The 27,848-nt window shown below is 48.5% G+C and overlaps 1 protein-coding gene across 7 annotated transcripts in view; it reads left to right on the forward strand.

The window, feature by feature from the left end:
- Nucleotides 1-27,848, forward strand: part of LOC147010853 (mediator of RNA polymerase II transcription subunit 15-like) — a 78,526-nt gene that overhangs the window by 14,664 nt on the left and 36,014 nt on the right. For 3 of the 7 annotated variants that reach the window (XM_085859748.1, XM_085859749.1, XM_085859753.1), the window contains exons 2-7: nucleotides 1,411-1,498; nucleotides 2,714-2,765; nucleotides 2,879-2,893; nucleotides 6,903-7,136; nucleotides 7,561-7,655; nucleotides 19,159-19,263. In XM_085859748.1, coding sequence (XP_085715874.1) covers nucleotides 1,411-1,498; nucleotides 2,714-2,765; nucleotides 2,879-2,893; nucleotides 6,903-7,136; nucleotides 7,561-7,655; nucleotides 19,159-19,263 — 589 coding nt within the window. Of the gene's footprint in view, nucleotides 1-1,410; nucleotides 1,499-2,667; nucleotides 2,766-2,878; nucleotides 2,894-6,902; nucleotides 7,137-7,560; nucleotides 7,656-19,158; nucleotides 19,264-27,848 lie in introns of all 7 variants that reach the window. The other 4 variants (XM_085859750.1, XM_085859755.1, XM_085859752.1 and 1 more) reach the window with 4 other exon arrangements.

Below are 27,848 nucleotides of genomic sequence, written 5' to 3' on the forward strand. Positions count from 1 at the left end.
AGACCGTGCAGGTTACCTGCCACCCTCGTGGTGACTCCCTGGGCCCTGATTCGGTGACCCTCGGTGTGTCTCGTCCTCAACACGGCAGCTGGTGTAGCGGCGACTTGGTTGGTCCAGGCCTAGCCGTGCGGCCTGGTCGATCGGGCCTAGCCGACGACGCCTCAGAGGAGCGAACGGGCCTTGCTCTTTTAGAGTTGATACTCTCTTAAGAGCCCACTCACTCCTCAGCATCGCTCGGACCGTCCTGGGGCCCGATCACCTCCGACCGTTATGTCGCTGGCTGGCGACTTCTCTCCGGCTGCCTCCACCGACCCACAATTCTGCACGGCACTGCAGGCTTGGCTGGACTCCAGGCTGCAAACTCCGAACTGCAGACTCCAGACTCCGACCTGAACCCCGACTTCGACTCTACTCCAGACTCCAGACAAAACTGAACTCTCAGGGTTCCAGCCCGGCCTTTTATTGGGTTCGGGGGTGGTGTTTGGTATTTCACCTCTGACCCTTCACCCCCGCTGGCTCCGCCCCTTTTGTCATTCTGATCCGATCTTGCCGTCAAACGCGGACGTGGTAGAAATCACCGGCTTTCATTCCTATGAGGGAGTCCTCGCGTTGTCGGCGGAGATGCCGTTCGTCTGTGGATGCCGTTGCTGGCGAAAATATGGCAGCGTTTGTAGAGATGAAGGCGAGGAGACGTTGTTCGTTTGTTGGGGAAAAGACTGCGGCGTTTGTGGAGATGAAGGTGAGGAGATGTTGGCGGTTGTGGCGAAGGTGGTGAGGAGATGTTGCGGCGATGGTGGTGAGGAGATTTCGGCGGTTGTGGAGAAGGTGGTGAGGAGATGTTTAAAATAATGATAGGAAAGAATAACACTACCTCAAAGGTTCACAGCCCGGCTCACGAATAATTCCCGTTAGACATCAGTGGGGAAATCTAATCTGCACACACACTTATCGACATAACTGATCTTCAGGGAACCTGAATGATGTTCTGTGAATTTCCACAACTGTAACAATATATATATATATATATATATATATATATATATATATATATATATATATATATATATATATATATATATATATATATATATATATATATATATATATATATATATATATATATATATGATCATGGTTGTGGATGAGGGGGGGGGGTGATCTGAGGTGGTGGTGAACAGCTTTACATAGACATCGAGATGCCCAAGACATAGAGAGAATAATGAGGTTGAAGAGGCTGAGGAATGAAGTTTGTTTCACATGCAGGAAAAATGAGCAACGAATGAGTGTCCGAGATCACATTATAGACATTTTCACCATCTTCTAAACAATGCTAACTTAGATCTGGCTATTGATTGTAATTTTTCCTGAAATGCAAACTTTTGTTGTTGATGTGAAGCTTTCCTGTTGCAGTGATGAGGCAGTGCGAGTTGCTGGAAGCCCAATTACAAAATCTACCAAGGAGATGGAGAACCACGTGTTCTTGAAAGCAAAAAGCCGGGTATGTTTTCCACCCATGGTATTATAATGTTTTGTTGAGTACACACTACACACCTTGGGTTCTGGTTGGCTATTGATTTAATTTTTGCTTTTTGAGGGGTCTGCAAGCTCATGGAAGAGCAAGGTGATTGAGGATTTGAACCAGTGTTGGGTAGCGGGGCAGCTCTTGGGGACTAAAAGCAAGGAAGGAGCAAACTGGAAAGGATTAAGGATTAAGGAAGAATACACTGCAGCCTGCAAATAAGTGTTGTATTTGGAATGGTTAATGGGGGTAATATATATTCTATACCATAAGGAAGGGGGTGCACCACAATGAGTTGGTGGTGTACCATCTGCTTGAATCCGTGGAGGGAAGAGCGTGATAGTGGAGCCCCTGGAATGTAGTTCCACAGATGGGAGAAGTGATGAGTTTAAGAATTGAGGTGAAAGAGAGATTGTTATTCAGCGCAGTCAGCCTGGATTTTGGAAGTTTAACCAGGAGGGGTGTTACTGGAAAAACGTGCATCCTGGAGTTATTGGGGAGGGTCAGTGGTCTGAGAGATCAGAGGGATCTAGACCAGAAAAAAGTTCCAAAAAAAAAAGAAACAGCACTGACCTGTCTGTGATGTGAGAGAAACAGACCTTGTGCTTTGGTGGGAGATTCTAATAATGTTGAGAACTTTAGATTCCACAGAATCCACTCGACAGGTGTGATGCTGGGGTGCCAGTCCATAGAGGATAGCAATACTCCATTGAGTTGTGCCGAAGACCTTGCAGACTGAGTAGTTGCGATTTTCAAAATAAAGACTTCGAATTTCGTGAAAAACACCACTCATCATGCAACACATGTTCTAGCGGATCACATTCGAGGAATTGCCAAAGTAGGTATGGATTCTCAGTGTGCAGCTGTCTTTGGAGGCCAACTTTGCAATATGGTCAGCCCAGGAAAGGTTTATCTTCCCTCTTTAAACATGTGGGGTTAGTATGGCTTGTATGGCTATGCTTAACCTTCGGATGACCATTTGGGTACAGGTATACTCCAACTTCAATATTGCTGTCTTACCGGTCATCTGTAGGTTAAAATGACTGGTGTTGAATTTCTGGCTGACATTGCTTGTGTTTTTTGCTTGAACATTTACAAGCATCACTATCTTGTGCCTGCTTCTTATGTATTCCATCACACAATCATAGCAATTTTGTTGTTGGGACGAATGCATCGATGCCTCGTGTGCTTCAGGATGAATATCTTGCACTGGTAGCAAGGCTGATTCTCCACATCCGAGAAATACGTGAGTCAGGGGCGTGCAACAAATCAAACTTTCCTTTATTTGGCTGTGATCTTATTATTATTGTTTATCCACTATTTGTTTATTTATTTATATTACTGGTTTTTGTGTTGCAGAAAAGAAAAGGATGCGTAAGTATACAATCACAAATTACATTTTTCATCATTTCACACATCAACTTGTCGTTATGGTGTGTGTGTGTGTGTGTGTGTGTGTGTGTGTGTGTGTGTGTGTGTGTGTGTGTGTGTGTGTGTGTGTGTGTGTGTGTGTGTGTGTGTGTGTGTGTGTGTGTGTGTGTGTGTGTGTGTGTGTGTGTCCATCCCCTTCATAACTCCAAAACCATGAAATGTAGCGGCCTGAAACTTTGCTTGCATACGAAGGGAACTCCAAAGTAGTTCATCAATGAAAATTGCATGTTTGGCTGAATTTAAACACCACTTTTGAAGATAATTTACCACCTCATTTAATTATGCTTTCTCAAGGCATCATCCTTGGTCACCTTGCTGGTGTCTTAATTTGTAAAAAAATTTTGGTGTGCTCAGCAATGCCTTAACTTGGAACAGGCTGCAAGTGCATCCTCACAATAGTTTTCCATTTTCCTCACTCGTATCATCGAATGCCAAGTCATCACATCAACGAATCGCTGGATACAGCGCAATGCTTATAAATGGCATCCCTCGCTCTCACCCCCCATGCCTCGCTTTCTTCCCCCCCCATCCCTCGCTTTCTTCCCCCCCCCATGCCTCGCTCTTCCCCCCCATCCCTCGCTCTCCCCTCCTCATTCCTCGCTCTCCCCTCCTCATTCCTCGCTCTCCCCCTCCTCATTCCTCGCTCTCCCCCTCCTCATTCCTCGCTCTCCCCCCTCCTCATTCCTCGCTCTCCCCCTCCTCATTCCTCGCTCTCCCCCTCCTCATTCCTCGCTCTCCCCCCTCCTCATTCCTCGCTCTCCCCCTCCTCATTCCTCACTCTCCCCCTCCTCATTTCTCGTGCTGCTCCCGTCATTCCTCGCTCTGCCTACCCCCTTATTCCTCGTTCTCCCCCCATTCCTCGCCATCTCCCCCCATTCCTCGCCCTCTCCCCCCCATTCCTCGCCCTCTCCCCCCATTCCTCGCCCTCTCCCCCCATTCCTCGCCCTCTCCCCCCATTCCTCGCCCTCTCCCCCCCATTCCTCGCCCTCTCCCCCCATTCCTCGCCCTCTCCCCCCCATTCCTCGCCCTCTCCCCCCATTCCTCGCCCTCTCCCCCCCATTCCTCGCCCTCTCCCCCCATTCCTCGCCCTCTCCCCCCCATTCCTCGCCCTCTCCCCCCATTCCTCGCCCTCTCCCTCCCATTTCTCACCCTCTCCCCCCATTTCTCGCTATCCCCCCATCATTCCTCGCTCTCCCCCCTCATTCCTCGCTCTCCCCCTTCTCATTCCTCGCTCTCCCCCCATCATCCCTCGCTCTCCCCCCATCATCCCTCGCTCTCCCCCCCATCATCCCTCGCTCTCCCCCTCATCCCTCGCTCTCCCCCTCAATCCTCGTTCTCTCCCCTCATTCCTCGCTCTCCCCCCTCATTCCTCGCTCTCCCACTCATTCCTCTCTCTCCCTCCCTCATTCCTGTCTCCTCCCTCATTCCTGTCTCCCCCCTCATTCCTCGCTCTCCCCTCATTCCTCGCTCTCCCCTCATTCCTCGCTCTCCCCCCTCATTCCTCGCTCTCCCCCTCATTCCTCGCTCTCCCCCCTCATTCCTCGCTCTCCCCCCTCATTCCTCGCTCTCCCCCGTCATTCCTCGCTCTCCCCCGTCATTCCTCGCTCTCCCCTCATTCCTCGCTCTCCCCCCTCATTCCTCGCTCTCCCCCCTCATTCCTCGCTCTCCCCCCTCATTCCTCGCTCTCCCCCCTCATTCCTCGCTCTCCCCCCTCATTCCTCGCTCTCCCCCTCATTCCTCGCTCTCCCCCGTCATTCCTCGCTCTCCCCCGTCATTCCTCGCTCTCCATCCCCTCATTCCTCGCTCTCCATCCCCTCAATCCTGGCTCTCCATCCCCTCAATCCTGGCTCCACCCCTCAATCCTGGCTCTCCGCCCCCTCAATCCTGGCTCTCCGCCCCCTCAATCCTGGCTCTCCGCCCCCTCGATCCTCGCTCTCCGCCCCCCTCGATCCTCGCTCTCCGCCCCCCTCGATCCTCGCTCTCCGCCCCCCTCATTCCTCGCTCACCCCCCACTCATTCCTCGCTCTCCCCCCCACTCAATCCTCGCTCTCCCCCCACTCAATCCTCGCTCTCTGCCCCTCAATCCTCGCTCTCTGCCCCTCAATCCTCGCTCTCCGCCCCCTCAATCCTCGCTCTCCGCCCCTCAATCCTCGCTCTCCGCCCCCTCAATCCTCGCTCTCCGCCCCTCAATCCTCGCTCTCCGCCCCTCAATCCTCGCTCTCCGCCCCCTCATTCCTCGCTCTCCGCCCCCTCGATCCTCGCTCTCCGCCCCCTCGATCCTCGCTCTCCGCCCCCTCGATCCTCGCTCTCCGCCCCCTCGATCCTCGCTCTCCGCCCCCCTCAATCCTCGCTCTCCGCCCCCTCAATCCTCGCTCTCCGCCCCCTCAATCCTCGCTCTCCGCCCCCTCAATCCTCGCTCTCCGCCCCCTCAATCCTCGCTCTCCGCCCCCCTCAATCCTCGCTCTCCGCCCCCTCAATCCTCGCTCTCCGCCCCCTCAATCCTCGCTCTCCGCCCCTCAATCCTCGCTCTCCGCCCCCTCAATCCTCGCTCTCCGCCCCCCTCAATCCTCGCTCTCCGCCCCCTCAATCCTCGCTCTCCGCCCCTCAATCCTCGCTCTCCGCCCCTCAATCCTCGCTCTCCGCCCCCTCAATCCTCGCTCTCCGCCCCTCATTCCTCGCTCTCCGCCCCTCATTCCTCGCTCTCCGCCCCCTCATTCCTCGCTCTCCGCCCCCCTCAATCCTCGCTCTCCGCCCCCTCAATCCTCGCTCTCCGCCCCCTCAATCCTCGCTCTCCGCCCCCTCATCCCTCGCCTTCCACCTTCTCATCCCTCGTCCTCCACCCCTCATCCCTCGCCCTCCACCCCCTCATTCCTCGCTCTCCACCCCGTCATTCCTCGCTCTTCCCCCCTTCTCATTCCTTGCGCCTCAATCCTCGCTCTCCACCCCCTCCTCATTCCTTGCTCCTCATTCCTCACTCTCCTCCCTCACTCTCCTCCCTCACTCTCCCTCTCCCTCTCCCTCTCCCTCTCCCTCTCCCTCTCCCTCTCCCTCTCCCTCCCTCTCCCTCCCTCTCTCTCCCTCTCCCTCCCTCTCCCTCTCCCTCCCTCTCCCTCTCCCTCCCTCTCCCTCTCCCTCTCCCTCTCCCTCTCCCTCTCCCTCTCCCTCTCCCTCTCCCTCTCCTCTCCCTCTCCCTCTCCCTCTCCCTCTCCCTCTGCCTCTGCCTCTGCCTCTGCCTCTGCCTCTGCCTCTGCCTCTCCCTCCCTCTGCCTCTGCCTCTCCCTCTGCCGCTCTCCCTCCCTCTCTCCCTCCCTCTCTCCCTCCCTCTCTCCCTCCCTCTCTCCCTCCCTCTCTCCCTCCCTCTCTCCCTCCCTCTCTCCCTCCCTCTCTCCCTCCCTCTCTCCCTCCCTCTCTCCCTCCCTCTCTCCCTCCCTCTCTCCCTCCCTCTCTCCCTCCCTCTCTCCCTCCCTCTCTCCCTCCCTCTCTCCCTCCCTCTCTCCCTCCCTCTCTCCCTCCCTCTCTCCCTCCCTCTCTCCCTCCCTCTCTCCCTCCCTCTCTCCCTCCCTCTCTCCTCCCTCTCTCTCCTCTCCCTCTCTCCCTCCCTCTCTCCCTCCCTCTCTCCCTCCCTCTCTCCCTCCCTCTCTCCCTCCCTCTCTCCCTCCCTCTCTCCCTCCCTCTCTCCCTCCCTCTCCCCCTCCCTCTCCCTCCCTCTCCCCTCCCTCTCCCTCCTCTCCCTCTCCCCTCCCTCTCCCCCTCCCTCTCCCCCTCCCTCTCCCCCTCCTTTCTCCCTCTCTCTCTCTTCCTCTTTCTCCCTCTCCCTCCCTCTCACCCCCTCCCTCCCGCTCTGTCTCTCTGTCTCTCTGTCTCTCTGTCTCTCTGTCTCTCTGTCTCCCTGTGATATGTCGCATGCCCTAAGTTGTTAAGACCCCTCTCATTTGAAACACGTGTGTTCTAGCAGACCACATGCAAGGCATTGCCAATGCGGGCATGACAGGTGCGCAGCCCGGTCCTTCCATGACGATGGTCTCACGGCATCCCGGGCCAGTGTCCATGGGAATGGGGCAGGGGCAGCCAACCATGGTCCAGGTTTCTCAGCCAGGGACCATAGGAAGGGGCTCAGTTGTGCAGGGTCAGGTTGCAATGCCCCAGCGTATGGCCACGTTACCACCATCGGTGTCACAACAGCAAGGTACATTAATTCTGTGAATAGCTCATTCAAATGGCATTTTCTTTAATATTAAAACTTGCTGTTTGTTTTATGTTGGTTTTCTTTACTGTAAATCTAAATGTGTTATTTCAATGTGCATAATTTCTTACAATTTGTTTCTTTTTTTTTGTTTCTTACAATTTGTTATTACTATTATTCATTACTTGTTTTTCACTTGTTTGGTTCCCTCATGTTCCCCTCCTCCAACTAAAGCACATAGCTCATGATTCTTGATCCGACGTTCAAATAGTACCGTGTTGACTTTGTCCACTATAATTTCTGTATATGTTTGCCATGTGTCAAAACATACACGGTTGTTCCAAATATCTGGTCCTGTGTTTGAAATGTGCAGTCCTGTGGACCTTAGAATGCTGCAAAGAAAATATTTCCTCGTTTTCTTTAACAGTTCAAATGTCAATGCACCAGCCCATACAAACACCTACAGGGCAGCCCGCGATGTCTCACATGCAACAAATCCAGAGGCAACCTATGATGCAACAGGTAAGGCTCCTCTGGTGCATCATCTAAGCTGCATGGGTTTCACATACAGTTGCTCCTTTTCCTTGATATCTGTTTAATTTCTGAATTGATTAACTGTAATTGAGCTTCAAATTTTGTTTTGACAGTACATATTAATTATCCCCGCACCCTTTTATTAGCAAATACCACCCGTCTCTTCGCTGACGGGAATGCTAAAGGGGGGAGGAAGAAAAAGAGGGGTGGGGGAGAGAGAGTGGGGAGAGTAAAGAGGTGGAGGGGAAAGGAGAGAGGAGGGAGATGGTGAGGAGGGGTGGGGGAAGGGAAGACAGTGTGAGGTGAGAGGAAGGGAAGGCAGATGTGCGGTGGAGCATTATTTACTATTCACACTTTCATCAAAATGATTTTGCATGGAATAACAGTGAAGATGGAAACAAAATATTATCTGAAATCCATTTTCTCCCGGTTTTGCGATAAACACGATGCGGAGCCAAACACCTCTCAGACACGTCCGGAGGCAAAACCCGTCATACGCATCTGGAGCCAAGCCGTCTGGACACAAAGACTGTTCAGACACATCCTGAGACAAACTCCCATCCGGACGCGTCCGGGGACAAACGGCCCGGATGCTTCCAAGGACAAATGCAGCCCGGATGTGTCCGGGGACTAGCTGGCCGGAGACTAGCACCATACAGACATAACCACTGTTCGGATATGTCCAGAGACCCTAGCAGAGAGGGGAGGGTGCTGCACTGTGTTGGGAAGGAGTCGAACAAGGATGAGAGAGAGAGAGAGACAGACAGACAGACAGAGGTAGGGGAGTTAGCAGAGGGAATATGTTATGCTTTACACACGCACACGCACACGCGCACGCGCACACACACACGCACGCTTGGCCGATATGGGCAATGTTTTGGGACTCGGCAGGTTGGAGTCAGTATTATTACCAATTGTAGTACTTACTGGATACAACCCAAAAAGCTTGAGTGGCTTTCACCGAAAAACAATGTTGCTTTTTTTTTTTCTCGACGTTTCAGGGATATGTTCACAAACATTACTCTTTATAAACAGCTGCGTGTGATGGGTGGAAATATATTTGGCTCGGAAATTTGGAAAACGCGTTAATACGGCAAACGGCTCAGAAGTTGGGTATAATTTCACAGCAATTGGCTTAAGCTCTCATGCAAGCACTTCATTGATGTGTTTGATTAGGAATGGTTGGCTAGGCTGTCACTGCATACCATTTAGGATCCCTTTAACTTTAAAGTCTGTCTTCACCTCACACGCAGCAGTTAATGAAATAAAATGAATTTGTTCACATAATGACTTTATCCACAAAAAGTTGCTGCTTAATGCAGAACAACCCTGGGGATATCGCAAAGTTCAATCGCGCGTGAAATAAACATTGCAGATAATCCGCCATTTTGTCTGCTCATCTGTGCATGTCATGTGGTACTATACATCTGTTCGGGGTCCACACAAACATTATCACTTTTTTTTAAATACGTCTTTTTCACCAGATTTGCTTTGATTATCTGTGGAGCACCTCGTGAAACCTCCGGAAATATAGACACAGATCTGGCAGACGCTATGGATAGGCAGTCCCTCTCGGGGACAGGGCGTGAGGTCTAGCAGTGAATGCAATAAATCATCCAGCTCAACGAAGCTGGTTAATTTTGGCACATTACTCAATTTTTTTCTTCACTCACTATAATTCTCCAAACAGAATAAAAAGATAAGTTTAATGCTTTGGAAATTTCACATTTTCTTATGTATGTATGGAGAAAGAGAGAACAAAGGCTTGCTTGTTTAAAGTAAATAGGGATATCGGCTTAGTTATAAGACTCGTTATTTCTTTAAATTATTGGATTTTATTACAAATTTCGACACTTATTTAGTCCGGACGATATCCGATCCTAAAAACCAGAATAATATTTTGATGATATACTTTAATTAGTCCGTGAGAGTAGATCGTGGAAAATCGTATCATATAATGCATGAAATCACTACAAGTTCATAATTTGAAAACTATAGTATTCACAGAAGCGATGTATACATCGGTTCATTGCTATGATGATGAAATGACAAAATGAAAAAGAAAACTTTATTGTTTAGAAATCGTTCTGGCCTGTTCCAAGTCGGAGCATGGTTGAGCAGGCCAAAAAATATGGCGGCTTCAGACCCCAGCGAGGTTACCTCGGATACACCTCAAGACCCCATTAAGGGATATAATTGAATAATGCCGTTAATTATCTTTAAAAGGGGTGTTTTAATTAACCCAAACATCCAATTTTCACTCTTGCACTTCCTTGGTGTTTTCTTAGTATTCATGCAAAGTTTCAAGCTGCTAGGTTTCATGGTTTTGGAGTTATGGAGGACAAGCACTGACATTTATTTGTCTAGAAATGAGATTCTTTCAGAATGTAAAGTAAACAGTTATATGTATCACTTACCCTCTTGTATTATGACATGCATGTTTGCTTCTCCCTTCGGTGTACGAATGGATCACTTGTCCTCTCGTTCCAGAAGGGATGGTCGAGGCTGTTGTAATACACAAAGGAAAGTATGGATATTAAACAAAGGGGCAATCAATCTATTGACAATCTTTTTTTAATTGAGGTAGGTTGGTATTGACGGGGAAGCAGGATCCAGGCAAACTGTTCCAAAGTGATGCAGTGGGGGGAACGAGAAGAATACCTCATAGTCTTATTGCTCGGGACAGGTCTTGTGTCTGGGTGGGAAGAAACTGCCAAATGTGTAGAGCGACTGAATGTATGCTCAGGTGGAACAACCTGTGAGGGACCCTCAGAGCACATTCTGTGGAAATATATATAGAAAAGGCTCAAAGAAGCATCAGAGTGGTGGACGAGAGAGGTTCCAGGGATGATACTAACTCGTGTCCCTCCAGAATGGCAGCACGTCGCTGGATTCTGTCAAGGAGGTAGGTGACAGCCCAAAATGACAGGCACCAGCCCAAATATGGCAACAATACTCCATAACAGGTCATATATTGGGCTGGTGTCCTTGCAAAGATGGATCATAGCAGCTTGTCGAAAGTATCGCAGCCAGCAAAATAAGCAGCCAAGGTGCTGGTGGGCTCTTTTAGCTATACCAGAGATATACTTTTCACAGCTGAGGTTTGAGTTGATATCAAATCTAAGCAGACGGCCAACAGGAAGTTCCAGCAAAGGTGAAGTATCCATAGACAGGGTTGGAAAACAAGATGATCTTGAATTAGACACAGACAATAAAAATAAATAAATGACCGTTTTTACAGCCATTTTTCCCTGCTGTGCAGGGGTTAGGCTTTTTCTTGAGGCAATGTTTTTTTTATGGCCGGATGCCCTTCCTGACGCCAACCCTGGTCACCTCTTACGACACACAGGGATATGGTATACCTATTCTAACCGGGGCATACACCGGGACCAGTACACTGGTACTCACTTCGCCGACCTCAGATGGATGACAGGCTGAGTCAACCCCCTGGTGTTAATTCAGCAGCCAGCGGGGCTTGAACTCAGGATCCTGGGATCCAAAGCCGCCACCCTAACCACTAAGCCAACACCAGGCTTAGACACAGACAATAAGTGGGTCTTTTTTTGGTTGGAAGTAACAAGCCAGTCTTTTCCCCAGTTAATCACACACTCTCGGTCCTGATTGAGAGTGGCACTGGCATGTACATGGGAAAGAGGAGACAAGGTTCTTGGGTAGGTAGTATTGTTGCGGACCGGGTATCGGCTGCGAGCACGACCGCTAGGTGTGACGGTAGGGTCGACTCCACCGAACACCCGGAATCTAGATCGTACCTTTCGGAAAACTCCGACAGGTACGGGTCCCTAACCGGACCGTGAATTGTCAATAATTCCACCACGTGGTACAGGGTTATTTGCCAATCTTCAAAATACCTAGAGCTCCACGTGGTGAGTTACCGAGTATTCACACCCTCGACGGCCCTCGTACGAGTCGAGCCGTTAGTGTGCCCGACCCGTGCGCAACCCAAGCGGACGGTTGCCGAAGTTCCGTTGGCCCAAATGTACAATTTGCCGCTTCCCAAATTTCCCAACACGCACCGTGCTAAGCTAATGGAAGACACGCAGCAATGAACTGATACATTTAACAAATGTATTTATTTATAATGGGGGAAAGGGGGAGCACGCAAGAAGCAGAGTTATCACGACTAATGAGATGCAAGTATGTACAAGGCACTTAACAGTTGCTACTTAAAGATAGGCACACACACACACACACACACACACACACACACACGGACCCCAATGGTCTTTATTGAAGGCCTCCAGCTCGAGGACTGGAGAAGGCCTCCAGCGAGAGACCAGAGCCTGCGCTTGGACTTGTCCACCTCGTGTGGTCTTCGACGATCCGGCTCGACCGGACACAAACCCGCAACATGACGCCGCACCAAGCACCGGGCACCGCGCTCTCCAACCGGCCGCGCACCAACTGAACAAGGCCAAGGATCAGAGGCAACGACGATCCAGCTCGGCGGGACTCGAACCCGCAACACAATGATGATGACCACCACGAGCCCAAGATGACAACCAGATGACAACAAAGACGACTACCAGGTGACAACCAAGACGACCCCCAATCAACCTGGCATTCCTTTATATCTTCTTCTTCCCCGGGGTCAGACAATCACCTTCTGAGGCGGCCTCCCCTCTCATTGGCCAGCGTGTCGTGAGAACATCGCCTTCTGAGGCGGCCTCCACTCTCATTGGCCGGCATGTCGTGAGAACATCGCCTTCTGAGGCAGCCTCCACTCTCATTAGCCGGCGTGTCGTGAGAAGACCGAACTCTGTGGCCTGATTGGACAAGGGGCACGCCCCTGCCTTCCTGGGCAAACTCTCGATCTGAGTTGATGGAAATCTCCACCCACATACATGGTCGAACGCACGTAGGCATTGGTGTCAGTGTGAGGAAGTGAGGTAAAGGTGAGAGTGATGCAAACGAATCTCCGCAGCGCACACACGTAGTTCCCGTTAGACACAGGGGGGCCCTAACTATAAACACACACTTACCGATATAACTGTTCTATAGGGATCCTGGCTTTTGTGTGCGATGGTTTCCAGATTTGTAACAGTGTATTGTGCTGAATCATCTGCATAAATGTTTAACTGAGAAATAATCCAATCAGGCAGATCATTGAAACATAGCAAGAACAATATTCGATGCAACACAGAACGTTGAGGAACACCACCATTCGTATTATGGACAGGGTATGACAAAGATTTGACTATTTGCAAGGAAGTCAGAAATTGTATCAAGCAATTTTCCAGAGATGCCACATGATCTTGGCTTATGAATAAGGCCCTTGTGCCATACTTTGTCAAAGGCCTTCAAAATGTCGAGATCAACAACCTAGGCTTCTCCACGATGATCCAAAGTCCTATTCACAAGTTCATTGATAAGAGATAGAACATCACCGGTCGACCATGAATGTCAAAAGCCGTACTAGACATCAATTAGGAGGTTGTGGGTTTCCAGATGAGTCGTGAGTTGTCGTTTGATCAGGGATTCAAACGCTTTGCTTTTAATGAGTAGAAAGTTAATAGGCCGATAGTTATAAGGATCAGATTTCTCACCGGAGCCTTGAAAGACAGGAACTACAGAAACCTGCTTCCAGCTAGGTGGAAACAGACTTTGTCAGACACAAGCATTACAATTTTGAGAGAACAGAAGACAGTTAAGGTGTACACATCCTCAAAGCAATTGCAGGGATTCGATCTGGTCCAGGAGATTTTGAGATTTTAGTCCTTGAATAATCTTAGCGTTGCTCTTCACCCGGCTCTGCTACTCCCACATGCGCATTAAAGTTATCCACAATGCACAGCATCACCTCCAGCTCACTATCATTCTCTGTCGACACTCTACAGTGTGTCCCTGAATTCCTGCTTCTCCACACCTGTCCATCCTGTTTGTGGCCCATATACTGACATAACACAAACTATTTGCCTCTGTATCACCACCCATGCCATTACTATCTGTCCCTCCCATCTTTCCACTCTGACCACCTGCTTACTAATTTTTTCCGATACTATTATTCCCATGCAATTACTCCTTTCCCATGCAATTACTCATATTTTTTCCACTTTCCTCACTCGTATCATTGAATGCCTGATCTTCATGCCTACGAATCGCTGTATACATCGCTTTTGTAGGTATTATAGTTTTCAAATTATAGCTTTGGTATTATAGTTTTGTAGGTATTATAGCTGGTTTCTCCATGGGGAAATCCCCAGAGTGAGGAAGGCAAAATAAATTAAATTGAAGATTGAATGAAAGGAATCCTCCCTCTTCTCCAATGGCTTGATTTCTGATCATCAATTTGGATTCAGACCACGTCACTCTACCCTGGATATGCTGCTTCTGCTCTCCCAACAATGGATGGAGGTCCTCAATGCCGGAGATAAAATCAGAGCCACATCCCGAGACATATCGCGTGCTTTTGACAGTCTGGCACCCTGCCCTGCTCACCAAATTCTCTTCCGATGGTATCCAAGGCCATCTCCACTCATGGCTTGCTGACTTCCTCTCCTGTCGCAGCCAACGTGTGGCCCTAAATGGAGTTCTTTCATCCCCCCCTTCCGGTCGAGGCTGGAGTTCCTCAAGGCAGCGTTCTGGGCCTTGTTCTTTTTCTGGTTTTCATCAATGATCTCTCCAACTCTCTGGAAAATCCTCTTTATCCCTTTGCTGATGACTCCACTCTCTGCCTGTTCCATCTGTCATCCCTCAGACCGGCAAGCAGCAGCTTCTTCGCTCTTTGCAGATCTGGGTAAAATCACAAACTGGTCCAACACATGGAAATGTCTTTCAATCCTGACAAATCTCACACTCACTATGTCTCTCCGAAAGGACTGTTTGGAACCCCCCCCCCTCCCCATCTACTTTCTCAACAATCCTCTGAAAGAAGTCTTTTCTTTCAAGCTTCTGGGTTCTCACTACCATGATCTTTCCTGGAAAATCCACATTTCCAACCTGGCCTCCAAAGTCAGTTGCCGACTGGGAATCCTCCGTCTTGCAAAGTCCTCCCTCGGCCCACCTGAGCTCCTGACCACATACAAAGCTTTCGTTCGCAGCCTGATGGAGTACTGTTCTCCCCTCTGGGCTTGTGCTCCTGCCTCTCACCTTTCTCGGCTTCACACTGTGGAAACCATGGCATTATCGGATCATTGGTATATTCCACAATGAGGCTGAGTCTTTGGGCCTCTCACTCTCTCACCGCAGGCAGGTCGGTGGTCTTTCTGTCTTTTACCGTCTCCTCTCCGGTCTCGCCCCCACCATATTTACGCAGGGCGCTCGAGGTTTGCCAACAACCCCCTTCTGGTAAAACTACCAAAATCACGAATCACTGCTCACCTTCAGTCTTTCATTCCTCTTTTTTTTCCTGCTTTTGGAATAAACTCCCTCACTCTGTTCAATCCCATTCTTTCCTCCAGGTCTTCAAATCAGCTCTTCACCACCACCTATCATCCTCGATCTTTTCTGAATGTAGGTAACTTGGTCACGGGAAACTTGGTCACGGGAAACTTGGTCACGGGAAACTTGGTCACGGGAAACTTGGTCACGGGAAACTTGGTCACAAGGTAATTTGGTCACGGTAATTCGGTCACAAGGTAATTTGGTCACGGTATTATTATTATTATTATTATTATTATTATTATTATTAATATTTATTCACTTCATTTAAGGCCAGTAATGCCCAAGAGCAGTAACAAACATTTTAATTTCATGGCCGGCGAATCTTGTTGGCATAATGACGTATTGACCAAGTTTACTGACTACTATAATGGAATCGGAATTTAATAGTTGAGAGAGACAGAATCGATTCCATTATAATAGTCAGTAAACTTGGTCAATACGTCATTATGCCAACAACATTTGCCAGCCATGAAATTAAAATGTTTGTTACTGCTCTTGGGCATTACTGGCCTTAAATGAAGTGAATAATAAATAATAATAATAATAATAATACCGTGACCAAATTACCTTGTGACCGAATTACTGTGACCAAATTACCTTGTGACCGTTTTATCGTGACCAAGTTTCCTGTGACCAAATTACCGTGCCCCTCTTTTCTACGCCCGTTAATCGACCCCAAAGCCACCTCCTTCAAATTCCCTGCTTTCCTTCCTGATAGTCCCTGTAGTGTCCATCTTGTACACCCCATGTTTCCCGCCCCATGTTTCCCGCCCCATCCCTCACCCTTCCACAGATCTCCTAATGTCTCTGTTCCTCACTGTTTTGTCCTTCCCACGTCATTATTGTAATGCCCCCCCCCCCCTTTGCTGTGCGTTGTGTGTTTGCTCTCATGTGAGCCTTGACAAGGTATCCAAAAAAAAAGAAAAAGGAATGATTAACATAACTGGAGGGAAAGAATAAGTAAAGCAATTGGGAAACTGAACTACGACTTCAAGAAAGAATTGGAAAATGGTTTCAGTGACTACAAAGCAATGTTTGCTGAAAGAACAGGAAGAAGCAGTGCAGAAGACTCTCTTTAGCTTCTTTCTGAAGTTTGAGAGGCATCGAGCTTATTAACCTACAGCATCGACATCCTCAACACTATCAACACCAACTTCATCACCAAAAGGTAGTGCAAAGAAGCCAGCATGTTCTCTTTTTGAGTTGTCAGACATGGAGGAAGGGACAAACCTGAGCCTCTGTCTGACTAATTTTCAACACTGCGCAGCCCCACACCATGGCAGGATGGCCGAGAGGTATGCACACTCGCTTTAAGCTGTCTCACCTGGGTTTGAAAGTCTACGGCTGAGGTGACAGTCATAACGGTGTTTCACAGGCAGGGTGATTAATCATTGTGTGTACCGTCCCTCAGATGGATGTTAAACTGGCCATCCCATCTTCCGCAACGAATTTGAGGACTTGAAAGATCCCTTTGCGGTGTCCTTCGTGAAGAGTAGGGGAGCTATCCCCGGCATCCTCGGCAAATTCCAAATTCTATCTCAAACCTCAGGGGCACTGACTGCATCAGCAGCGCTGCCTCACCCTCAGTCAATGATGCTACTCACAGCCTTGTGCTGTGCAGGAATAAAGAAGATAACCAGACCCATTGAGGTATAGTATGATATTGTCATTGTATTTTATTTCATTTACTCTTTGAAAATATTCTACTCAATTTTTTTTCTTTCAGGAATGCATTCCCCCCCTTAATACATTAAGTCAATATGATTTTGAAGTTCAATTTACATTATTTTGATGTAAACCGTTTCCAGGAACGCATCTATGACGTAAATGGGGAAGTGTGTGTCGTTGGTTATGTTATCTCCACGTGCGGGTTTCAGAAGGTGGAACGAAGCCTTTCCAGGTCTCAAAGGTCAAAGTGTGCATGCATGCGTTTTAGTTAGACGGAGAGGAATCCATTCTACCAATGGAACTGGATATGGACCTTGGTTCAGGTCCACATCCAGATCCAGCCTTTCATTGTGATACAAAACGTAAACTGTTCAGCCTAGTTGTGATATGCACTCTAGTAATTGCCGTTCTGGTTTTTTTTTTTTTTTTTTTTTTTTTTTTTTTTGTATACCTTGGTCGAGGCTCGTATGAGAGCGAACACACAACTCACAGCAAGGAGGCATGAGACAAGAGGGGCGGGAGTGGAAGGGACAAAACATTGGGGAACAGACACAGGTGAACTGTGGAAGGGAGAGGGATGGGGATGGGACGGGGAACATGGCGAGGAGAAGATGGACATTACTGGGACTTTCAGGAAGGAAAGCAGAAGAATTGAAGGAAGTGGGCTTGGGTGGATTATCGGGGGTAGAAAAGATCGAGGATTTGGATGGGGGAAGATAAGAGGTGGTGGTGAACAGCTGTTTTGAATCTGCTTCAGGTGTTGAATATCTGTGTATGCTTTTGTAAGATTATTTTTTTTCATTCTCGTGCACTATACAACACATTGTATTGTTACAGATCTGGTCAAGGGGGTAAAGAGTTTAGAATAGTTATTATTTCTCAGTGCAAGTGCGTTGTAATTGTTTGTGATAAATAAAAGATGATGCAGTGAATGTTCTGGAGCTCTTGTCTTTCCTTCCAATATGGCTTTTTCTAAACCCCGCTTCCCCTCCTTTAAATCCCTTTGCGGTGTCCTTCGTGAAGAGTAGGGGAGCTATCGCCGGCATCCTGGCCAAATTCTAAATTCTAGCTCTAACCTCAGGGGCTTCTTGAACTTTCTACAATGTTTCTGTTCGTATATGGTATTTTCCTCTCAGTAAAGAACCAATCGGCTCGACCCACAGTGTCAGCACAGGAATGAATGGAAGGGCCCCAGACATACCAAGGGGTGCCATATAATGGCATGTCTAGCTGTGCCGTCCATTCAGTGAATCCCACAAGTGTGCTCACCTAGCCTGGGAGAGTGTATGAAAACAACGCAGTGCAAGGTTGATGGGTTCTGTCTCTCGGCAGCTCGTTCTCTCTCCCCCGCGAGGTTTGCTGGAACTGTAAGGTTTCTCCATCATTTACTCACGACACCATCTCTTCTCTCCAAATCCTGTCCTGCTATGGTGTGCCTAGAACTCAACTGGTGGCGTGAACACACAGGGACAATGTGCAAGGACGAGCCCGCACAAGACCACTGAACAAAGCCCCTCCCCTCTGCCACCTCCTTTCCCCCACCCCGCCACTGTGTGACGATCATTGCCGTGTGGAGTAGGTTCTGCTCTCTCTGTGTCTTATATATTCCACTGTGTCCCGTGTTACCCCAGAGGTGTATGAATAAGTTATCCGGTTAGGTTTTGTCCATTGTTCTCCGAGGCTGGTTGGGATATTTAAAATCCATTTGTTACCATTTTGTGTCACTACTTCACAGGTGTGTCGTCTTTCCTGCTCCCTTTTGTTGCAATATACTCCCTTGTTAAATGAGTGTGTGTGTGTGTGTGTGTGGTCATCGGCAGGGAATACTCCAGCGCATAAGGAATTTGGGATTGACCCGTTAGTTAAGCAATTTTGGTCCACGCATTGGCTTGTGAAAAGTGAATCGCCTGTTGTCTCTTGCTCAGCCACTTCTATCAGGCTAATTCGCCCTCGTTGCATGGTTTGAAACTCCGATTTGCAACCAAATTAAGCTGGCCAGATGAGGAAACATTCTCATCCCCTCCCCTTCCTGGCTCCGCACAAGTCTTGAAGTCCTGCGACCGTAACAATATATCTTGTATTCCAAAATGGCATGCTTTTTTTATTATTATTTTCCCCCACTCACCCCATCATTACAGCCGGACCCTTACATTCAACAGACTTCTCCTTCCCTTGCTCTCTTATCAAACTTCTTTGCTCTCTATTTGCTCCCCTAATTTACTCTCCTGTCATAGCTTTTCTTAATTTACTTCTTTTCCATTTACCTTCTCCCTATTACTTAAAGTCAATCACTCGTTAAAGAAAGTGTCTACATCCCTCATCTCTGTCCCATCTCAACTGCATCCCTCTGTTTAGGTCTCATATTTGTCGCTTGACTGTTTTTGTGTGCTTTATCACTATGGTAATATTGTAACTTCTGCAGACACGAATGACTCAAGCTCAGCAGATGCAGCAGATGAACCAGATTAGATTGCAGCAGCAGCAGCAGCAGCAGCAGCAGCAGCAGCAACAGCAGCAACAGCAACAGGTGCAACTGTCCAAGGGTCATGTCAGCTACAGTCTCTATGTTGTGATATGCTATGCACCAATTGATCTTTAGGATATTTCGGCTAACAGTGTTCAATTTAACGATGTGATGGGTTGATAGATTTGGGTTGTGACAAAGTTGGGCAGCAGGTCCTCCACCTAACCAGAATTTGGGCCATTTTCAATTGAAATCCTTGGTACACAACAGGTAAAAAGAAATGACTGCCTATTCCAAATGTGTTTAAGACTACTTAATCAAACATGTTTGTTCTTTACAAACTGTTAAACTGGTCACATGCATGCTGAATCAATTATACAACATTGCTACCTCCATTATAACAAGATCTCTCGTACAACTACCCCAGACATGCCAGTAACCTGAAGAGTTAAAGGCAACCCAAGTGCTCAGACCACCTCAATGCTAATCCATCCCTTGATACCCTGCAGAATAGATATGATGTCTTTTTCTGATTTCCAAATTATAAAGTAGATAAATTTGCTAACTCCATGCAGCTAACTTAAGCAGAAAAAACAGCCATCGCTTGAAACTGTAACACCCCTTCTACCCAGCTACCAGTACATACATATACATGGACGATTTGAGCGATGAATCAAACACTTGTTGCCATTGCTCGGCAGTTACCACAAGAGCACCGAAAAAAATAATTATACATTTTCAACACAAATTTCCACAAATCAAACGAACCACCATCTATTTCTAGTGAAGAGAAAATTTATGCATCATGTACTCCTCTGAGAGGATTTGACATAGGAAGCTAAAACTTTCACGGTTCTCCCCTCAACCATCACCCCCACAATACCCACCACCATCCCACCCCCCCCTCCACCCTCCTTCCACCACCACAATACCCATCCACTGGGGAGAGACAGCGACACCTCACAGACATGATGGTGGAACACAGCACAGACACAAATGGCATCCGGGAAAAGTATAAAACGGGACAATCCCGAAGCATGTAAGACACTTGGTCAGCCTGCAACGGTGGTGTAGTGTCGTGGTAAGGCTATACCACAGGTGGGACAAAGTATTTGTCGCACATTTTGTTTGCGGTGTCCGAGTCTGCCTGGGCGGTGCCCAGGCTGTCAGGCAGTGATGGGTATTTCTGCTCGAGTAATATATATATATATATATATATATATATATATATATATATATATATATATATATATATATATATATATATATATATATATATATATATATATAAATATAATATATATATATATATATATATATATATATATATATATATATATATATATATATATATATATATATATATATATATATATATATATATATACATATATATATATATACATATATATATATATATATATATATATATATACATATATATATATATATATATATATATATATATATATATATATATATACATATATATATACATATATATATATATATATATACATATATATATATATATATATATATATATATATATATATATATATATATATATATATATATATATATATATATATATATAAACCGATTTATCAATTAATACAAAATCTCTCCATTATAAACAGTTAATTGAACGGAAAATGAAACCCTACTGAGCTGAAGTGATCATGTGGCCAGCATTTTCTTCTTCAAAAATACTTCCACCGTCTTCGTGTGAATCACTCGCACAAGGCTCGAAACGATACGGCTCCACAGTTCCCTTGAAAGCGTTTCCATCACTAATTTTGTCTTCAATATGTTCTTCAAAATCCCACTGATCAGTTTCAACATTCTGAGAACCATCAGTGTTGCTAATGACTGTGGAATCAGTATTTGAATCCAACCTCGACATGCACTGTTCCTCCATGTAAAACAACCGTTCAAATCAATATGGATTCAAGATATGACATCACTGGCGAAATCGAAAATCGACACTAGAGGGCTTTTTTTCTACACTTTGTGATTGGCAAAAAAAAAAAAAATCAATTGTTTTTTTTTCCCTTCAAATTACATCGTGATGAATGATTCTCAATGGTTTTCAGAAGAAAAACAGAATTTGCATTTGGGTTCCCCTTTAAGAAGCTATCACAAAAGTTTTTGCTGGGCTTTGTTCCACCTACCTCTTTATACAATCTGGTCCTGGAACTTGGTTTTCTTTTTTTTGTTCTTAAAGGTCAATCATGCCAAAATCATGTCCAGCTCTCAATTTATTTCACAAAATACTAATCTAATGTAATATTATCGTGAAATTAGTTTTGATCGCCAAAATTAGAAAACTTCTCCTTGCGCCCTTGCATTTTGCGGCATCTGTGGAGCTCAACTACATCTGCATATTTCAGATTTAGAAAATATAGGTGGAGGTCTAATCCTGCTCACATGCACAAATAAACTAAGTCACTCATGCCTTTATCGCAGGTGTGTCGAACAATGTTTCTGGGTGGAAAAATAAAACGCTAAAATAGCAGTGGAGAGATGACCGTATGGACAACTGCCCACCCAGTTTGATTAAACTGACACCGAAAAGAAATTCTATTTATCTGATCTACATTTCCAGCCAGTTTTAGATCTGAGACTTGGCCTCCTTCATTTACAACTTATTTATTTGAATCATGGGTATTCCTGTTCTGTGACACACAAGTCATCCTTTTGTTTATTCCATCACTAAGCGTGGTCTTTGCTTAATGGTTATGTTGGCTGGCTTAAGATCTAATGGTCTTGAATTTGAGCCCTTTATACCTATTGAAATAACACTGGGTCGGTTGACACAGCCTGCCATCCTTCTGAGGTCAGCAAAATGAGTACCAGCTGACTGGTAACAGGAACACAGCCATGCTTCCAGAAAAAAAATCTGCCCCAATCCCCCCAAAATGTATCTCATTAGAATCTTGCTGATCAATGTTTGCCACACCATTGTGTTTTCCTTTTTTTATCTTGCCAAAACGGAAGTTTTTGCAAGATATTGTTGCGAATTCGCGGCCGCCGGCGTGCGATTGGCCACGTCACTCGAATCGCCCACCAGGCGGACAATTCAGTCGTGACCTTCCGGGAACTATCGCCCGGAGCCAGTCACTGGTTTAACCTCACCACGATCGTGCCAATTGCCCACCCGTGCAGGATAGGGTTGCTCGCCAAATTCGATCTACCTAAGTACCTGCGTGAGTGGTCGACCGGGCGATCGTACCACGCCACAAGCCGACTCCGGACACGAACCGCTTAAGCGGTTCGTTCCGTATTACAGGGATAACCGAGCGGAGTTACCGTCGGCCTTGACGGTTCCGATTAATTACCGGGAGTTTTAAACCCACGACGAATCTCTTACGCGATGCAGGATGGAAAGTCAATAAAAAGGAAGGAGACGAAGCAGAGCGGGAACAGTTCAACAAGCAAGCATTTTATTCACACGCACACGCACACGCACACGCACACGCACACGCACACGCACACGCACATGCACGTATATACAGCCATACAAAAATGCACAAAAAGCGAATGCAGAGTTAAAACCGACTAAACGCGTACACACGGCAACACTTGCACAGTTCTACTTGAAAGACGGCGCCACCACAAGCATTTACGCAAAAAGCAAAGGAAGAAAGCCACCCTCACAGGCAAGGAGGCAGACAGGCTCGTAGACCAAATGAACGTGGATCCCGGAAGATCGGCCAGGTCCACGAGACCGGGGAGGTCTCACCCGCGTCCTCGTGACGCGATGGCGGGCAAGCCGCAATGTTCGCGCAGCTGCGCCCCGACTCCGTGCCCTCGCGTGGTCGGCGAGTCCTCTCCGGCGTGCTGCGCGCGAGCGGTCCCGTTGGCACCACGTTTAGGGTGGGGGGGAACGGGGGGCCCCCCTCGGCACTATCTCAGCGGGAATGGGGGGGGGAATCGTTGATGCTCAGGGAGAGGGGTATGGCTGGCCAGCCTGGATCACACGACGAGTCGAGCGACCCCCACCCCCCCACACTGCGACCTCGTCGCCGTCCACCGTCTTCCCTGCAACTCCTCTCCAAGCTCGACTCCCCCTCTCACAGTTCCACTCAGCTCTGCCCCGCTCTTCTCCCAACTCGCGCTCCCAACTCACGCTCTGCCCCGCTCTTCTCCCAACTCACGCTCCCAACTCACGCTTAGCTCCACCAGTTCCACACTTTCCTCGCGAGTCGCCTTGCACTCGTCTCTTTCTAGGTCTCAGGAGGAGCCGATATGCAAATTTGCAGATCAAAACACGATTGGAGGCGGGGCCACGCCACCCTCTGTTCAGCCATTGGTTGGGCAAAAAGGGGCGTGAACCTCCCTGGATCCGCATATTTGCATAAACGGACTTCACATACACGCGCTTGGAGGTGGGGCCAAGCCGCCTCGCGTTCGCCCATTGGACAGAGGGGAAGTGGGCGTGAAGAGTTTTGGATCCGCATTTTCCCCCTCGGAAAGGCCGCCATTCGCGCTCGCGGCTCGGTGCGTTTGGCACCAATCGCCGAACGGGCCCTAAACAGCCCGATGTTCAGTGTTTACAGGTGGTGCGGGTGTTGGTTGTGAAGGAGAAAGGCGAAGGTGGTGGAGGGTTTTCAGTGGTGGTTTGATGGTTATGGTGCCGTTTGGGAATGGCGCTGATGTGATGATGTGGGATGGAGTTGTGAAGGTAAGGGTAGTGGCTGTTTGCGTTGTTGGCGGATTAATGGTCGAAAATAAAAATAGAGAAAGAAAAAACGGCTAACTCAAAGCGTCGCAGCCCGGATGAATCACGCATATACCCTCTATACAACGGGTTTGGGCTAACAACACATGGACTTACCGAGAAATCTCACCTGAGGACTCTTTATGGTGTAATGCGAATTTCCACAACCGTAACACGACTCTCTCCCCTTTTTACAGACTCGTCCCGAGTCGTCAAATTATTGTGTACTATCATGTGTAGTTCTCCCCTACTACGCCTTGTGTGGCGTGCTGTATCTTGCAGCTTGCAAACTGTTGCTTTCACGATGATCTCTGCGCGCATGGAAATGAACAAGGGTGGGGGGGGGGGGGGAATCAAAACAGAACGTGGCTGGTGAACAAAGCCATTACAGGCAAGCACAGCTGGCAGACGATCCGACCGGCACAGGCCTTGCATCAAAAACAGCCGGCAGTGAAGCTGACCGGCATAGGCCTTGAAGAAAAAACAGCCAGCCGATGAAGTTTGCCAGCCTTTGCCTTTCAGTGGAGGTTGGTGAAGGGAGTGCGGTGGTGCTGGCCACTCGGAAGGCGGGCTCGGACTTACCTAACTGTCTCCCTCCCAACCTATCACCTTTACCTGTCACTGTCTATACCCACTCCCTTAATTTGTAAAAAACCAATTTAGCCCCAACTTTTTTTTTTTTTTTTTTTTTTTTTTTTTACTTCCCCTCTATAAATCGTCCCCTAACCCCCTTTACTGTGTTTGTTCGGCGAACCTATTGTCCCCTAGCCTACTCCCAACTCCTATGTTCCCTTCCAGGAGGGGAATAAGGGAGAGCTAACGTCCTGTGTCGAGGCTCAACGAAGCCTCAGGATGGCCTCCCCATACTTCAGCGATCTAACCCAAAGTGGGTCCAGCGGCCCACAACGAGAGCGAAGGGATGGATGGTGCGGAGGGGTACACTTCCTATCTACCCTATCCATTAACCTTTAAACTACCCCGGGGCTTTCAACAAGCGCCTCTCGCTTAACCTATCGGTTCTAGCAACCAAGATTCCCGTCGCCTGTGTTGGTGTCCTCACAATTTTGGGCCTCGCCCCCCAATTTTCCTTCCGTGCCCTCACACGGTCTCATGGCTGGGATACGTGGCTCCCTTGGCAGGCACTTCCCTCTGCCGATTCTCTAATGATGGCACCCCTGGGCACTACACTGCCTCCGAGCCTACCAGCTCCCTAAACACCGGGGAGTGCCCTCCATGGCGACTCCCCTGAAACGCTCACGTGGCAGGCTGGCTTCCCGGGCCCCTTTCCGAGGGTCACCCATGCCCACAACACTGCCCACACGGCTAACGGCGCCCCGGGCCCCCGCATCATCCGGGCGCACCAGTGCCCACTACGCTATCCTGCCCCCCCCATGGGCCCTTGGCCTACCGCGGCCGACTAGCCCGGTGCCTGGGGTACCCACCACTCAGCGATACTCACCTTTCGCAGCCACACTCCCAGCCTGTCAACAGGGCTCCTGCACCCCTCCAAATGGGTATCGAGCCTACATTCCCACCAACAACAAAACGACCTCCATTTTGTCAATTTAACTAACCCAGCTAACTCGCTTTACACTGACCCCGGGTCAGTGTAGAGCGGGAGTCACTCCTCCTCCCAATCACTCATCGCACCATGCATTCCACATTCGCTCCATTCACACAGACCCGCTGGCCTCACTCGCTCATCCTGTCACAACTCTTCAACTCACACATCGCTGATCCTGCCATCTTGCTCACTAAATCCCCTACCTACCTCGTGCTTCCACGTCATCCCTTACACTACAGCACGTTCCTTTTAACACTACGTAGCTAAGTTACGTCCCCACTACACATTCACTGTCAGTCACTGTCTTCCAAATCATCAAAAATCATTTCCCCTTCTAAATCTGGCTACAATCCCTCTACCTAATCCATTCCACGGACTCCATGAGGACTTACCCCTGCCCCATGAAGCCGCTCTAACTAAGCTAACCCTTCCCCCTAACTAGTTGTGTCCTGTGCCCAGGCAGGGGGGTCTTCCACCCCATGCCCGGGAATCCTGTTCACCCGAAAGCGAGGCTTGTTTTTTTTTCTTTTTCCAATTTCGCGCAGCAACAGCGCGGCAACTCGCAACCTGCGCGGCAATTCACAGCTGCACACCTTTGGCGTGACGTCATGGCAGCTGTTTGCCTCAATCGTCCCTCTTGGACAGTACCATCCGGCAGGGATTCACCCTCCTGCCGGATTCCAACCATACACGCAGCCATGACGTCACCCGGCGCATAAAAAAAACACAAGCCTCGTGTCTCGAGGGGTTCCCCACGCGAACACATGTGCTCTGCCCCTTTGGAGCTTCACACACCCGCCCGCGTGGAAAACCCGTCCGGTCAAAATCCGTTTACCTGCCTAAACTTTGTCCGTCTGCGGGATCGGCAACATCCACCGCTGGCGTTTCCAGACCGGGTTTCACTCCCGCAAGCGCGCACGTGGCGGTCTCGTGCAAAGCACGGCCCGAACCTCGTGCTCGCCACTGGGTAAACCCGGCACAGTGCTCAAAATGGCTACGGCCGCTACCCGGCCTTTGTCCTTCTGTCGCTGTCGTCTCCGTCGCACTCTTTCGCTCAAGCTCCCTCGTCCCACGAGGCTCACACACCTCGAGATGGCATTCACACCGGGAGACGCGGCTGCATGTTCGCGCATGCCCACCGTCATCTCCCTTACATACTGCTCTCTTACACACACTGTCTCTCTCACACGGACCCTCTCACTCACACCCAACCTTTCACTTGCACAGGGGGTCTCACTCACACCATGCGTGTTGCAAAGCACGCATCTCCGCACACTCTCGAACTCACACACTTGCACAGCCACACTGGGGATTCGTGTCCCCACAACGGTTCCCGGGGCCTCTATACCCCCCAAGCTGCCCGTGCACCTGTCCACAGCACCCGTCCCCTCGAACTCGCTCGACACGACCGAACTCACCTGGTCGTGATCAGCTTCAAGGGAGAATAGTGTCTCCCTCTGTTCCGGAAGGAGGCTATCCAGCTGCTCGCACCGGGTCCCTAAACAGTCCGCCAGCTCCCCCTCATGGTCCTCCACTACCTCAATGTGTGTGTGTTTGTCACTAACCCCATCCAATTCACTCTCTATCTCCCGTGTCTCTGGCAATATTTCCATTTCCTTATTTGTCTTTGTTACTTCCCTCGTCTCCATTTTTATTTGTGTCTCCTTTATCAGGGTTGGTCCCAATTGTTCCTTCATCCGACGAGTGGCGTCGATCAAGTCCTGCACCACCGACATTGCTCCTTGTGGTGCTGTCACACATCCCACCTTATTACGCTGTTCTACCCTCTTCTCCATTTTTATTTGTGTCTCCTTTATTAGGGTTGGTCCTAACTGTTCCTTCGTCCGCCTAGTGGTGTCGATCAAGTCCTGCACCACCGACATTGCTCCTTGTGGTGCTGTCACACATCCCACCTTATTGCGTTGTTCTACTTCCTGGCTCCTTCTGAGTCGTTCTTCCTCTCGGAACTTCCTGAGTTCTTCGTTCTCCCTCCGGAGTTTTTCAATCTCCGTGGACTCCAATCTTGCTCCCCGTTTTAGTTGTTCAATTTCAAACTCACATTGTTCTTGTTTTCTACCCCACAGTTTCTCCTGCTCTTCATTTTGCAATCTCATCGTTTCTTCCAATTGGCTCATTTCCTTCCTGTGTTTCATTCGCTGTTCTCTCACTACTCTTCCTTGTTTCCTCTCCTGTCCTTCCTTCTCCAGTTTCGTGGTTTTCTTCATTTGGTTAATTTCCCTTTTGTGTTTCATTCGCTGTTCTTTGTCTATCTCTTCGCACTCCAGCCTTGCCTTTTCTTCCAATTGGTCAACCTCGGCTTCATGTTCCTTTTGTTTTCTATCCCATTGGTCCTCTCGTTCT

Source organism: Eptatretus burgeri, chromosome 16 (assembly GCF_056783735.1).
Source record: "Eptatretus burgeri isolate ZD-2024b chromosome 16, Ebu_testis_v1, whole genome shotgun sequence".
In the NCBI taxonomy this organism is placed as follows: Eukaryota; Metazoa; Chordata; class Myxini; order Myxiniformes; family Myxinidae; genus Eptatretus; species Eptatretus burgeri.